At 37.2% G+C, this 13,869-nt stretch overlaps 5 protein-coding genes across 5 annotated transcripts; 2 read left to right on the top strand and 3 right to left on the bottom strand.

The window, feature by feature from the left end:
• Positions 1-387: 387 nt before the first annotated feature.
• Positions 388-1,769, top strand: B0P05DRAFT_288157 (uncharacterized protein). Its single transcript, XM_051573446.1, has 8 exons — positions 388-570; positions 613-649; positions 699-932; positions 990-1,051; positions 1,099-1,133; positions 1,213-1,245; positions 1,312-1,425; positions 1,476-1,769. The coding sequence occupies exons 1-8, from the start codon at positions 482-484 to the stop codon at positions 1,595-1,597; spliced, it is 726 nt and encodes a 241-aa protein (XP_051430418.1). The 5' UTR covers positions 388-481; the 3' UTR covers positions 1,598-1,769.
• On the bottom strand, positions 1,579-4,149 carry B0P05DRAFT_560521 (uncharacterized protein). Its single transcript, XM_051580376.1, has 6 exons — positions 4,098-4,149; positions 3,773-4,051; positions 3,535-3,729; positions 2,276-3,487; positions 1,836-2,225; positions 1,579-1,792 (listed from the first exon to the last, which is right to left on the bottom strand). Exons 1-6 carry the CDS (start codon positions 4,128-4,130, stop codon positions 1,673-1,675), a joined length of 2,229 nt encoding a protein of 742 aa, XP_051430417.1. The 5' UTR covers positions 4,131-4,149; the 3' UTR covers positions 1,579-1,672.
• Positions 4,150-7,624: 3,475 nt separating this feature from the next.
• B0P05DRAFT_560513 (peptidase C14, caspase domain-containing protein) lies at positions 7,625-9,116 on the bottom strand. The gene is made up of 5 exons (XM_051580375.1): positions 9,066-9,116; positions 8,734-9,018; positions 8,447-8,690; positions 7,949-8,398; positions 7,625-7,905 (listed from the first exon to the last, which is right to left on the bottom strand). Exons 2-5 carry the CDS (start codon positions 8,849-8,851, stop codon positions 7,689-7,691), a joined length of 1,029 nt encoding a protein of 342 aa, XP_051430416.1. The 5' UTR covers positions 8,852-9,018; positions 9,066-9,116; the 3' UTR covers positions 7,625-7,688.
• Positions 9,117-12,105: 2,989 nt separating this feature from the next.
• B0P05DRAFT_581705 (P-loop containing nucleoside triphosphate hydrolase protein) lies at positions 12,106-12,564 on the top strand (the record flags this gene model as incomplete). The annotated part of the gene is made up of 2 exons (XM_051582130.1): positions 12,106-12,230; positions 12,285-12,564. 2 exons carry the CDS (start codon positions 12,106-12,108, stop codon positions 12,562-12,564), a joined length of 405 nt encoding a protein of 134 aa, XP_051430415.1.
• Positions 12,565-13,526: 962 nt separating this feature from the next.
• B0P05DRAFT_449335 (uncharacterized protein) lies at positions 13,527-13,745 on the bottom strand (the record flags this gene model as incomplete). Its single annotated transcript, XM_051573866.1, has 1 exon — positions 13,527-13,745. A coding segment is annotated over one exon (219 nt), but the record flags the coding sequence as incomplete, so codon positions are not given.
• Positions 13,746-13,869: the final 124 nt, after the last annotated feature.

Genomic DNA, 13,869 nt, shown 5'->3' with positions numbered 1-13,869 from the left:
TTACAAACCTACTTTTCTCCTATTCTTGAACCCAATTGAACTGTTCTAGTCAAATCTTAAGGCGACTGTAAAAAGAGATTATTTAACTGCCAAGAGTAACCTCGGCCATAGAATAATTGAATCAGCCAAAAAGGGCGCTACTTTAGACTGTGTCAATTGGAAGAAATCCTGTACCTCTTTTTTAGATGACTGCATTGCTTATAAGCCTATGATATATTTTCTATGTCTAAACTTAAATTTGCGTACCCGAAAATCCAGTTTTAAAAACCAATATGGTAAAAAAAATAAGAACGGACGGATCCGAATAATCTGTGACAATGCCTTTGTATTCCTTTCTGTTAATAGAAAACTTAGAGTATTTCACAACTTTCTTTGTTGTTCTTTTCTTTCTTTTTTCTGCACTATTGTATAAAAATCTAGGCTTTTCTAATTTTTTTCTTTTTTTTTCTTTCATATATATATATATATATATTCAATTTCTATGTCACCACATCACTCGTTAAATATGCCTAACACTATGAATTATACTATATTACCACCATTATCAGAACCCTATTGTATGCCTAAAAGGTAAGCAAGATAGCTTTATTTCTAAATGCTGAAGTAAAACAGGATCCCTCAAGAGAATATTTATCATGAATTTAAAGAAGTATGTGGATCTTTATTCTTTTTTACTGTGTACTGAATACCATGTTTAGGTTTATCGTCGTGCATCTCACATATCAGACCAATTATTACTGGCCGGAACATCTTTTCACGATCTTGCGTCTCCACCATGCTTGCCAGGCGTTCAGGAGTTGGACATAATGATTGATCATGCACGTCGAATGAAAAATACTCTAGATGATGTGAGGCTTAAATGGACTCCTTCCGAAACGAATGTTGTAGAGAAACATCAGATGAACATATCGAAAAAACCGAGAAAGAAAAAAGTAAGTGAAAAAAAAAAAAGCAAACTGACAAGTAAACAGGGCAAATATTGTAAAAAGATCATGGTGGTTGAGCCAAACAAACAACAACAAAAGAGGCATCAGTGTGATTCATGCAATAGGTAATTCATATGATTTTATTTTCTGTTCTAACAAGACGATTGTTTAGTACTGAAACACCCGAGTGGCGTAGAGGTCCTTTAGGTAAATAACAACAATAATAATAACAATAATAATAATAATAATAAAAAACTCAAAGTTCTTTTTAACCAAAATATGATAGGCCCTCGTACTTTGTGCAATGCATGCGGAATTAGTACGTATTCGGAAGAGAGAGAAGGAGAAGTTAAGGAGATGGTGGCACTAAATTCATTGTTCTTAGTTTGGCGAAAACTCTGTAAAAAACAAAAAGAAAATTCAACTTTGGATATGAAAGAAGAGGTTGAAGATGACGAATATGAAGAGGAAGAAGTAGTTTCTACCACTTGTAGCTACCGTAAGTACAATTCATTTTGTTATGTTTCCCTAACTCATGGCTGAAAAAAGAAGAAAACAGCTTATCCCATACGTCATTGTCTCCTACATTGTCTTCAACTTTATCTGTATTCTATCACGGTAACAATGACAAGAATAGCAAAAAAACGAAACTTTCATTTTTATTGACATAAGGATCCCGGCTTTTTTCCTTATTTGTAAAAATAAAAAAAAAAAGAATTGATTTTCTGACAAATGATCATCTTTGTTTATACACTGGGATAAGTTGCTTGTACACTACGCTTAATACGCAGCATTTCCTTAAATGTGTCTTCATTACCATGCTGTACTTCAAAGTCATGCCATGTCTTCCAGAATCCAGTTTGTGTCTAACAATCAATGAGTCAACTATGTTCATATCATACAACTTACTCTAGGATCAAATAATTGCGAGGCAAAGCCATAAATAGCACGGGCACGATCAATTTCACCCAATTTGCGTTCTAATTCAGCATACCGAAGACTCATAATACGGACATGCTTATCAGGAAGTGCTTCAATAGCGCGCTCGTAGATTTCGCGAGATGCCATAATACCAAAGGATTCAGTAGCCTTGGCAATGTAGTATTCATACATCTCCATACGGTCATCATCAGCCACTGCTCTTGTGGCTCGGTCATAGATACGCATAGCATGACGTGCTAAACCATATTCTTCTTCTAGCTTACCGTACATTAAATAGATGGGTTTAGCATATTTAGGAGGACATCCTTCAAGTGCTTGTTCAAACAGGTCTCTTGCACGCTCTAGTTTAGCACCACCCTAATCAGAAAATAAATAAACAAAAAAGCATAAGGCATACAATAACTTACATAACGCTTCAAGAATCGTTCAAGGTAAATATTCCATAATTCAAAAGCAATAGGCCAGCCAAATAATTCAATGCCTCTTTCATAGACCTTGAATGATTCTTCAAAGTATTGGTTTTCTTCTAAAAAGGTACCATAGTTGACAATGATTTGAGGATTGGCAATACGCAAATCCATCACTTTATCATATATTGCCTTTGTACTTTCCATAGTGCCCACACTTTCTTCAAGATCAATATAGAAACTCCATAAACGCAAGCTCTTGAATAACCGTTGTTGAACAGGAATAGATTCATCATGAAAGTTAACTTGCTTGGGATTCACATCCAAACTCTTGGGAATCTGTGTTGCTCTTGCCATAATTTGAATAGCTGTATCAAAGGCATCATGTCGTGTCTCCATTTCAGCATATTCGCACCAAATATCTGCCAAATCATTTACAGACTTATAATTGACCTTGATCGCCTTTTCAAATATCGCGCGAGCAGATACTAAATCACCTCCATCTTCATAAAATCGAGCAAATTTACTCCAGAGTTCTTGCAGTTTACCGTGCGCCTTTTTGGGATTGATGGTCTGAACTGCTTGTGTATAAGTAGCCACCACTTTCTCTTTATTATCACCCCAAAGAAGCACACGTTGCTGCCATTCCAATACATTATTAGGATTTTGTCTCAACAAGACATCGTTGACTAAGAAAGGACGACGATCCATTAGACGTTCGAATCGTAACAGTCTTAAATCAACATCAAGGTCTTCTTCCTCGTCTTTTTCTTGAGCAGCTTCACGCTCTGCAGCCATTTCCATCTTGGTTGTAATCATTTCTTCTTCAAACTCTGCATAGGCATCAAAAATGACGGTAAAGTCTCTTACTGTCATGACAGTCGTGATGCCTTCTTCAAATATATCACGTGCTTTTTCTAATTGACCCATTTTGATCCAATACATGGCTAGACGAGAATACAATAAACCCACTTGATCTGTAAATCGCTTGATACCACTGCGAATAATAGGCTCTACTTTAAGACTATGAATATCTTCACAGTGTTCGACTACAAGATCACATAATTGCTGCCATAACTGATAATGTGATTTGCCTTTAGATGATTGGAAACTGGTATCATTGACAATGGCAACAAGCTTGAGAGCTGCTTCATCGTAATGTTCAAGTGAAATCAGGTTTTCAACAAAGGTTTCTACAAAAGAAGGCTCAAACTAATGAACATGAGTACAACATGATCAACGTGATGTGTCAAATCTACCTTGAGGTATCGACGGTAGAGACGAAGGGCTGTTTCCCCACCTGCAGCTTTGGCGAACTGTAAATAAATCTCCCAAATACGAGCGTGTTGTGTGACTGGAAGGGCGCGTAGAGCATCATCAAATGCATGTCGAGTTTTGGTGATCACGGGCATCGTTGTCAGTAAAGAGAGGTAATCAAGCCAAATGCGTGGCATCTACAAACAATCAGTCTATGTTTATTCCTTTGCCACCTATTACCTTGTTCAATAAGACAAGGGCGCGTTCATAAAGAGCAACCACGGCTTGGTATTGTTGTTGGTGTCGAACAGCATTAAGTCCTCTAAGCTTTTCACGGCGTACATCCAAGTATTGTTTCCAGATTTTATATGATCCAGGAAGTTCTTTAAGAGCACGTTCAAACACAAAGCATAATTCTGAATAAGAGCTGTTTCGTTTATGATCAAGGTAGTGAATCCAAGTACGGATTGAAAAAGGACTTCGAAGAAGTTCTTCTTCATAAGGCATATCATGCTCATTCTATAAAATACATTAATATTTTGACAATCAACAAGTAAGCACGTACAATTAAAAAGTCGTCATGTTGATGTGGAACCATATTGTCTACACAGTTAGTGACAACAAGCAAAAAAAAAAAAAAAAAATATTTAGTGTGCTGTATCGGACACGCCTTGTACGCGCCGCTTCATTAAAGTGGAACATCGTCTGCTGGGCCCCGGAGCGTTAATCAAGTTGCTTGGAAAAGGAGTCACGGAAATGAAGTACGTTTATGCAAACAAAAAATAAACCCAAGTGCTTCTAGAATGAAAGGTAAGTATTGTACAAAAGAAATCTTGATACTACTCAATTAGAAGAGGTAATACCTACAGATATAGAAAGTAAAGTACATGCTATTGCTCGAATTCAAAACATGAATAGGTCACCAGGTCAATTGCAGAAGTTGTTCGCTATTCATCAACTTAATTCTACAGGAAGTGGCAACAGAGATGAATTCCTCTAACTAGATATGAAGTCGCCTTTAACCATGGGAATGCTTTTTTTTTTAAAGACTATGTTGAAGTGTCCCTTTTCGAAAAATTTCTTGATTAAACTTTTAAGAACAACAAAGTAGGAACTTCATCCATTTAGTGAATATGATTATAGAAACTCGCAATTATGTATCTAAAAAAAAAAAGGTTGTCAAATCCGTTCTTCATCAAACTCACCAGACTCGCCGTATAAATAGATGCTTTAACAGTGAAAAAAGACAACAATTCATGCAAATATTCGTCTTTTTCTTAGATGATATGAAGGTAGAATAAAGTCTGTTTATACAAGCACAAATGTTTCAAATACTTATAAACCATGTTTACTAACATTGATGGTACCTTTGAAGTCGATATGGACCAAAAAAAAAAAAAAAGGGAGATGTCCAAAATGGTCAAAACATGCCTATGGTCCAAAGGGTACTGTAAAATATCGAGTTAATAGGCAAAGATGTCTATGAGGTTTTTTGCTCCTATCTCATTATTGCTATAGTGCAAGTAGCAAGCAAACACTTTGATCAAAAACTAGAGCGTATTGCGTACATTTTGAGTATTTAAGCTTGTCGATAGCTCTATTTTTTGTCTTGTAGCATCAAAAAGAAGCTCAGAGAGCTGTCAGCTTGATGATTTTCATGAACAGTACCCTTTGGACCGTAGGCATATTTTGACCATTTTGGACATGAATATTAGTAAACATTGCCTGATCATTTTCTAATCGTACTACAGAAGAGTTGATTGACATGTATGATTTTTTGATGCACAAGGTCAATGGATGCTTTGGTAGCACTATACAAAGAATACAGCTGAATCAGACAACTTTTCATTGCTCATTACCTCCATTAGGGCTTGCATATTTTTCTTTTTACGCTTTTTTTCTCTATCAGTCGTTGCTCTAACGGTCCTTTGCCTTCATTAGTAAATATATTTTTTTTTCATGCCAAAGTAGTCCCAGACAGTAGTACTACCTTATATTCATAGTGCTGAAACACCTTGAGCAATAATCTCATCTATTTTATGCAAAAGTCCATCTCTATCACATGCTAAAATTATAAACACCGCCACACAATGCTGACGCATTAAACAAACGCGCAGCAAAAAAAGTCTTTTTTCTTTTTCCTTATAGAAACTGCTACAGAAATGATAAGGTCTATCATGTACTTGTGGTCTTTAGGTCCTTGTACGTGCGATTATAGACTGAGGCATTTCAACCCCCCAAACCTTCCTCAAGTAGTTTCTGTTGCGATTGCTATTTTTTTATAGTTCAATGAGAGGTAGAGCTGTGTGGCAGCAGCATATTCTGCGAACACCGCGCCACAGCAACGTTCAAGGGATGTGCATATTCTACAAAGAGGGAGTCTCTCGCTTCGTGTCTGTACTGGGGTTAATATTGCTTCATTTTATATGTTGCAATACGCCTAACCGTCTCCTATACGCGTCTGTGTATTAGAATCACCTCATGTACACGTGTCGACCTCAGTTTCTTGGTGATTGTACTTTTTTGATACCACTCTGTTAGTCTATGGCCACACTCTACCTAACACCGTATTGCAATCCTCGCCGTTATGCTTGGATCGTCTTCATTTGGTTTATGTTCTCTCGCAAGGGGGGATTTTCTTCGTCATAGTTTTGCACATGTCTTCTTCCTCATCAGGTGGAACGTGGTAAAGCGATTGCAAATCAAGTGTAGCTGTGATACAGGAGCAAGCATGGTATACCCTGTATACTGTGTCTGAACCCCTCTATTGTGCGTCAAAGCGAGTGAAGCTGCTCTCGTATACCTACTTGTCCTTAGCTGGAAAAAAGGGGCCTGGTGCCGTCTGGGCGGAGCCTCACGGCAAAGCTGACGGGTACTTGAGTTGACTTGCTGGTTACTTGCGCTTCGTCTAGTCTGGCTTTGCTAGTCTGGATTGACAAGATTCCCTACTCGTCCAGTACAATACCGTAGTCAAGGCGGGCTTGCTTTTATGCGGATAAGCTTGACACCCTCTTTTTTTATATACTTGGGCCAGTGTATACTTGTATATTCAATCATCAATGAAACCGGTCAGCCGGGGCAAGTCGTGGGTCATGGTTCACTACCTGATGGCTATCTTTGGTTTGCTGCGTAGACATTTCCATTAGGGAATGGCCAAAAGCTATGAAACACTAGTCTTTGAAATGTCGGTATAGGGACATGGTGTGATATCCTGACTTCTCTGTACTTTGGGCTGTTTGCGGCTAATTGATGTTATGGGCGGATCCGACTTGGTTTTCTTTTTTTTTTAAGCACTGGTTAGTCATGATATTGAAGCCTAAAGTCTGACGTTGTCTTGTTCATTCTACAAAGTGAATCAAAAAAATCAATTCTCTCTTTTCTGTCTCTTTTATGGCGCAGTACACTTGCAAGGCGGCATCGATTTGGTTGTTTCTTGGTGCGTTTGGGTGATGCCAAACGATGTTGGTTGTGGTTACTGGGTCCACTGCAATCAAGATCAAAAGCAATTGAATCGAGTTTTCTGGTGCCTAAGTTGGGGAATGTCTTCCTGTAAGTTAGCTGTTGGTGACTCAACACTACGCAAAGCATTCTCTGGGTCGTGGTAAAGTCATGCAAGGACATTATTTTACCCTACAAAGCAATCATAACTTCATTCCTTTTGGGATCAGATGCACTTTTACCTTCTCGTGGTTGATCCTGTTAGTATCAAAGCTTGTCTTTGAGAACCAAACAAAGTGCCCCCTTTTTTTTTTATTAATAAAATAACTTTATGCTAAGTATATTTAATTTATATGTAAAATAGGATATGCTGTGAGGGCTTATTTTTAATATCAAGAGTGCATGAAAAGTTGAAAATAAATAAAGAAGATCATTCAAAGAAACGTAGTTAACAAGAAAAGACGTTCTTCATGAGCCTATGGACACGATAAGCTAGTTTCTTTTTAGTTACAAAGTGCCACTGGTTCCATTAAATCATGAAAAGGATATTATGCTCTATATAATATATATGGATATTCATAGGAAAAGTGCATAGCTTCTCTTGGTGCATTGATTTCAGAAATAATCAAACAAAACCCATTAAGCAGTTTTCGTTGTCGACAAGTTAACCTTTTATTGTTATTATTGCAAACATTCTAAAGAAACTTTTTTTTTTTTTTCAACAAACAAATTGAAGATCGACATCAATAGGATGAGAAGCGCTCAATTGAGGACGCTGATCATATTTGTCTCGCAAAATATCACGTACACTGTTCAACAGTGCCTGATACGACTGATTTGGATTTTCTCGAAGTGTACTTGTAAATGCATAGCTCATGGCGCCCGTTGCTTTGCCTGCTTCTTTTGAATCTGCTGAAGTTTGGTCATCTTTACATCTATAGGTACGATAAGTAACTTTATGCCATGTACACGTTTTACCCTGAAAACAGCACTACATCCGCAGGTGAAAAGTTCTTTTGACGAAGTTCTTCTTCAACGTCTCTTGCGTTCATTAATTCTCGACCCAACTCAACTAATGAGGCATACGCACTCTCATGATCCCCAGACACATATTTCAAACCAGCCGATAACAAGCCTCGACCAGCGTCCTTGAACAGGTTTTGATCTTTCAAAACACCTTTGGTCGAATACACAAAGGGCAAATCTAACGCTGTGCCTGAATGACAACTGTCAAAGATACATGTCAAACGACATCCTTCACATAAGGGACGCACCATAATATCATGCATTAAATCATCAATGATTTGGCCTGAGGTACCTTCAAACTGTTCAAAGTCAACGGGATAGATAGTTTCATCATAACCGTCTTCTTCATCGCCATCCAAGTCTTTGACACGACCCCCATGACCACTGTAATGAAAAAAGAATCTATCAAACAGAATGAGATGCGTCTATGACAAACATGCGTGATTTTACGAATCATTTGGCTGAGCATCTGATACAAGCCATGTCATCGCGGCAAGAATATTGGCTCGTGTAGGATAAAATCTACTGTCAGGATCTTGATCGTCTGTCAAGATCACCATGTCTTCTTCTTGAAATCCATATAGACTCGAAATGAAATCCTTGATATTGGCCACATCATTAATGCAACCATTTAATTCATGGTCTGTACCGAAATAATTGATGCCAATCAACAAGGCCTTTTTTCTTCCTTGACCTATTTTTGAAATCAGACAAAAGCCATTGTATTTATAACTCACAATTCGACAATTTGAAATGAGGTGTCCCATGTTTTTTCACTTTAGGATCAATATGTAGATAAAATTCACTGTCTTCGTTCTCCGTGTTTTCACCATAAGGTACTAGAATAACAGGCATTAATTTCCTTTTAGCCGAAACCAAGTCAACTTGCCTGGTGTAGAAGGTTGATTCTCTGAAACAAAAGGAGGCTGAGGGTAATTGGGATTAGGGCGTTCAATTTCATCTTGAGTAAAAGTAGGGTCATAAGAATCTGAACCATCTTGTGGTTCAGTAGGGTATTTATGCTAATATGGATCAGTGAATTATGCGCATAGTATTTTGTATTCGTTACTTGGTATTCGTAGTCTTGTCCCATAGTAGAATAAAATGTAAAGAAAAAAAAAAAAGAAAGGGAGGGGAAAAAAAGCAAGCTTATATACACTTGACAAAGAGCTTAATATGCATAACGTTTCCCGAGGCTAAACTCTTCCGATGATCCGTTGAATTTATGCGCTTTGTGTAACTCTATTTCTGAGAGGTGTGTTAATGCAATACAGTACGGAAGGTAAATGTTGTCCGTTTCGAAAGATGAATGGTACTAGCCGAGAAATGATTGGCAGTTTGTTATGAAATGGTTTTCAGTTTTGAAAAATCTACTCTATCTTTCAGAAAAACTTCTTTATCAAATTGTCATTTACGTACAAATGAATGTTTATTGAAGAAAGGAGCTATCTAAAATTATAGCAAGCGACGATTCGCCGTTTAAAATGCCTACAAAAGCCATAAAGATCACTAAGGCGGCAATTCTTTACGACAGATTTTCTTCATTTTTCAACCTGTAACACCTCAGCTTTCGTGCATAAGGGGGCAAATACATAAGTCTATCTGTAGCCTTTGTTTTCAATATTTCCTGTCATCGGATACGAATTGTAAATAGTGCAGTTATTCATTACAAGATAACTGCCAACAAGGCTTTTGTCCGTGTCCATGATATCAAGAAGTTCATTCATGAATTTCACAAAATGAGCAGTCGTATTTTTTTGCTATTGTATTTTTCAGCAATTAAGAGACAGTCTCAGAGAAAATAAGAGAAAATTATTGGATAAAATAAGAGAAAATTTTAGATCAATTAAGAGAAAACTGACCAATAAAATAAGAGAAAAACACAGGAAAAATTAAGAGAGAGAAAAAGGGGCAATTAGTAGAAAGCACTTTTCTCACTATTATTAACAAAAAATGGATATTGACTATGATATGAACGAGATCTCTCTACGCGACGAAGATATTGAAGCTGTACCCGAGATTATTGTCAGTGTAATGTCGATGATGAGAAAGAAGTGGGAGTATAACATCACTGCATCAGCCATGGAGTTAGATGAAGATGTGACGATGGAACTGAAGGAAGGGCACGAGGGTGATGAGCCCAGTAATAGCTCGGACGAGGAGGAAAATGAAGCTGATGTGCAGAGTAGTGAGAGCGATTTGAAAGAAGAGAAGCCTCTCAGAGACCTGACTGAAAAAAAAGACGACGCTAGCAATGCTAGACGTATATACACTCAGCAGGATATCAACAAGCTTATTGCTCTGTTAGTTGAACAGGTACCTATAAAGGATGCAGCTTTAAAGACAGGAATAAATGAAAAATCAGCCTACCGTTTCAAATCGCAGTGGCAGAAAACTGGGGAGGTACCTCAACAGAAGAAAAGAGGACGCAGAATGGGAACTGTCTCTGAGCTTACTGAGAAGCACTCGAAGTTTATTATCGACCTTGTTGATGAGCGTTCAACTACAACTGTAGCTGGAATACACGAGTCATTGATCATAGAGTTTCCAAGTCTCTCTGCAAGCCCATCCGCAGTATACAGACATCTTAGGACCAGCTGTGCACTATCTATGAAGAAGTTGGAGAAGATTTCAGTTGCTAGAAATTCAGAAGAAACTTTGAAGAAGAGAAAGGAGACCATCCTTCAATGGCTAGCTGATAGAGAAATTGACTTTGAGAACAATTGCGTATTTTGGATGAAGCAGGATTCAATCTTCACATGACACGCACTCGTGGCTGGTCTAAGAAGGGAGCACCTGCTAAGACAACTGTCCCTGCTTCAAAAGGCACTACAATAACCATCCTTGGTGCCATCTCAAGTGCCGGCGTTATTGACATTTCTTTGAGAAAGCCAATAATGGTTTCGAGAGCTAAGAAGAGAAGAGTAGATGGTAAGGTTGTTACAACAACAGCCAAAGTTGGAACAAGGGCCGAGCATTATCTAAATTACTTGAGTAATGTGATGGATGTTCTTGACCGAAACAACATGAGGGGTTTTTACTTGGTAATGGACAATGCTCCCATACATAAGCCAGCTACAGTAAGAAATTTGATAGAAAGCAGAGGCTATAGGTGTGTATATCTTCCACCATACTCACCATTCCTAAACCCAATTGAGCTATTCTGGTCGAAGGTGAAGTATGGTGTCAAAAGAAAACCTTTCGAAACTGGTGAGACACTCACACCCAGAATCATGGATGCCTGCTCCAAGGTAACCAAGAAAGACTGCCAAGGCTGGATCCACCATTCCCTCGGATTTTTTGAAAAGTGCTTAGCCCTGGAGAAAAACTTATAATGAGATTAAAGTATAAATAAGCTTTCTACTAATTGCCCCTTTTTTTCTCTCTTAATTTTTCCTGTGTTTTTCTCTTATTTTATTGGTCAGTTTTCTCTTAATTGATCTAAAATTTTCTCTTATTTTATCCAATAATTTTCTCTTATTTTCTCTGAGACTGTCTCTTAATTGCTGAAAAATACAATATTTGCCTTCTTTTTTTTTTTTTTACTGGCACTACTCTCCTCAATAACAATGTCTCCGACTCTTTTCCTCTTACCTTTTACAAACTTTTTTTTCGTTAGCTTCGCTGTTTTCGTAGTCTAGCTTTCTTCAACTTTTAGCTTTTTGGACAGAGGATTTTTTTTATAGTAATATACATTTGTATAGATGTATAAGCTTTTAATTGATGCGTTTTAAACCAATCATTTGTTATTACGTCACCGAGTCTCATTTAATCTGACAAGCTAAAATCATCTGTAAGATCTGATAAGCCAAATTCCGTTTTTTTATTTAAGCACAGTAAACGAGGCTCAGCTCTTAAAGTCTATCCCTCTTCTCCGCTATACATGCATGATGGGCAATAATCCTGCAAGTCAAGTTTGATTTTATATACTTCTCTCTCTAAAGGAGTTGATTGTGAAGAATATTTTGAGGCTAAAAAAAAAGTAATCCAAATATAGTTTTATTAGCGCAAAGCTTATTCGTTTTATTTCTCTCTTTTTTTTTATAATCGGGTTCCTATTTTTTTTCTTTCCCTTTTTTTGTGTGTGTGTGTGTGTGTTTTTTTTTGAAATGGCTATGTTTGAAGCAACAGGGATCTCTATGAGATTAGGTGACAATCGCTGGTTGTTTAAAGATGTCAATATTACTTTAGAAAAAGGAGATACCTTAGTACTTCGAGGCCCCAGTGGTGCAGGGTAAGTCAAAAAAAAGGGGGGGGGAAAGCCATATAGATGCTTATCAGATGATAGAAAAACAACCCTTTTAAAGTGTCTTGCAGAATTGACACCTTATACAGCAGGACAATCCAGTCTATACGGTAAATCACCTTCACATTTCGGTATTCCTACTTGGCGATCTAGAGTCATGTATGTACCTCAAAGACCTGCAATTCATCCTGGTACACCCATGGACTTGTTTAACATGGCAAAAAAATATGCTTCACAAAAAGGAAAATACTTTGATGACCCCGTACGTTTTTTTCTTCTCTCAGTGGATAATACGGGACCTTACTCTTCTTTGTTAGGTTAAGATTGGGATGGATTGGAACTTGTCTGAAGCTCATTTTCATGAACATTGGAATTATTTGTCGGGCGGTGAAATGCAACGCGCTGCCCTGGCTATTGCATTGGCCTTAAATCCAGAGATTTTACTTTTAGATGGTATGCATCTTTATTCGATTTGAACTCATATGTATCCTGTAGAGCCCACTTCTGCTTTGGATCCTGAATCTACCTTATTAGTCGAAAGAACCTTAAAGGGACGTACCTGTATCTGGATTACCCATAGTCCTCAACAAGAAGAAAGAGTAGCTACCAAGTCTTTAGTGTTGCCTCGATTAGGTTACAACACAAACAATGATGATCAAGATTCAGATGGCACTGCTACAGAAATATCCATGGAATAGACACATCTATATATTACACTTGCATTACTAAAACTCTCCTTAAAACCTTCTTGTTGTTTCACACCTCCTTAGTAGTCTTTGAAATCGATTTTCTAAAATACCAAGTATTCGGTTCATTTTGTCCTTATTTAGATCAAAACCTGTTTAAATTAGAATGAAAAGGCGCCATGCTTAAAGCTTATTATAACACGAAAAAATAAACGTCTTTTTATTTTAGTTTTTATTATGGTATCATGTTGTCACTTTGTCTACTCAAATTTCCCCTTGTATCATAAAAATAGAAATAAAAATACATAAGAAGAACATAAATAAATAAAAAAAAAAAAAAAAAAGAGGCATGTTTTTTTTTTTTTTTTTTTTTTTTTTTTTTTGAAATGATGAAAATAATGATGATAATGATGATAATGATGATAAAAAACAAGGAGTTGTGCGTATATATATATAAGAAGAGGAAAGGGCAAAAATATGAAATATTACTGTCAACAGTAACTTTTTCAGCAAAATGAATGTTTTACACAAAAAGGAAAGTAATGGAAAAAAAAAGGAGAGAAAGAGAGAGAAAGAGAGATGTTTACAGATGCTTGTATCGTCTTTTGCCTGTTTCTTTCATGGTTTGTACTTCATTACTTTTACGGCATTGTTCTTCCACACGTAAATGTCTTTTGAGAGCATCTGTACGGGCAAATCCTTTTTTACAGCATGGGCAAACATAAGGTTTATCACCTGTATGAACACGAATGTGTCGCTGTAGATCGTGTTTACGAGCAAAGGCGCGAGGACATAGATGACAAGAAAAAGGTCTATCATTGGGGTATTTAGTTTTACGGTTCTTTGGTTTATCAAAGCAGAGAGGTGAGGAAACAGGTGAACCAGAAGATAGTGAAGACAGAGAAGAACATGATTCTGTTGTGATGGGCATAGGGATCCCA

Source organism: Gilbertella persicaria, assembly GCF_025201335.1.
Source record: "Gilbertella persicaria strain CBS 190.32 chromosome Unknown B0P05scaffold_58, whole genome shotgun sequence".
Taxonomy (NCBI): Eukaryota; Fungi; Mucoromycota; class Mucoromycetes; order Mucorales; family Choanephoraceae; genus Gilbertella; species Gilbertella persicaria.
The sequence above is the reverse complement of the archived record's forward strand: the minus strand, read 5'-3'. Positions and strand labels throughout refer to the sequence as shown.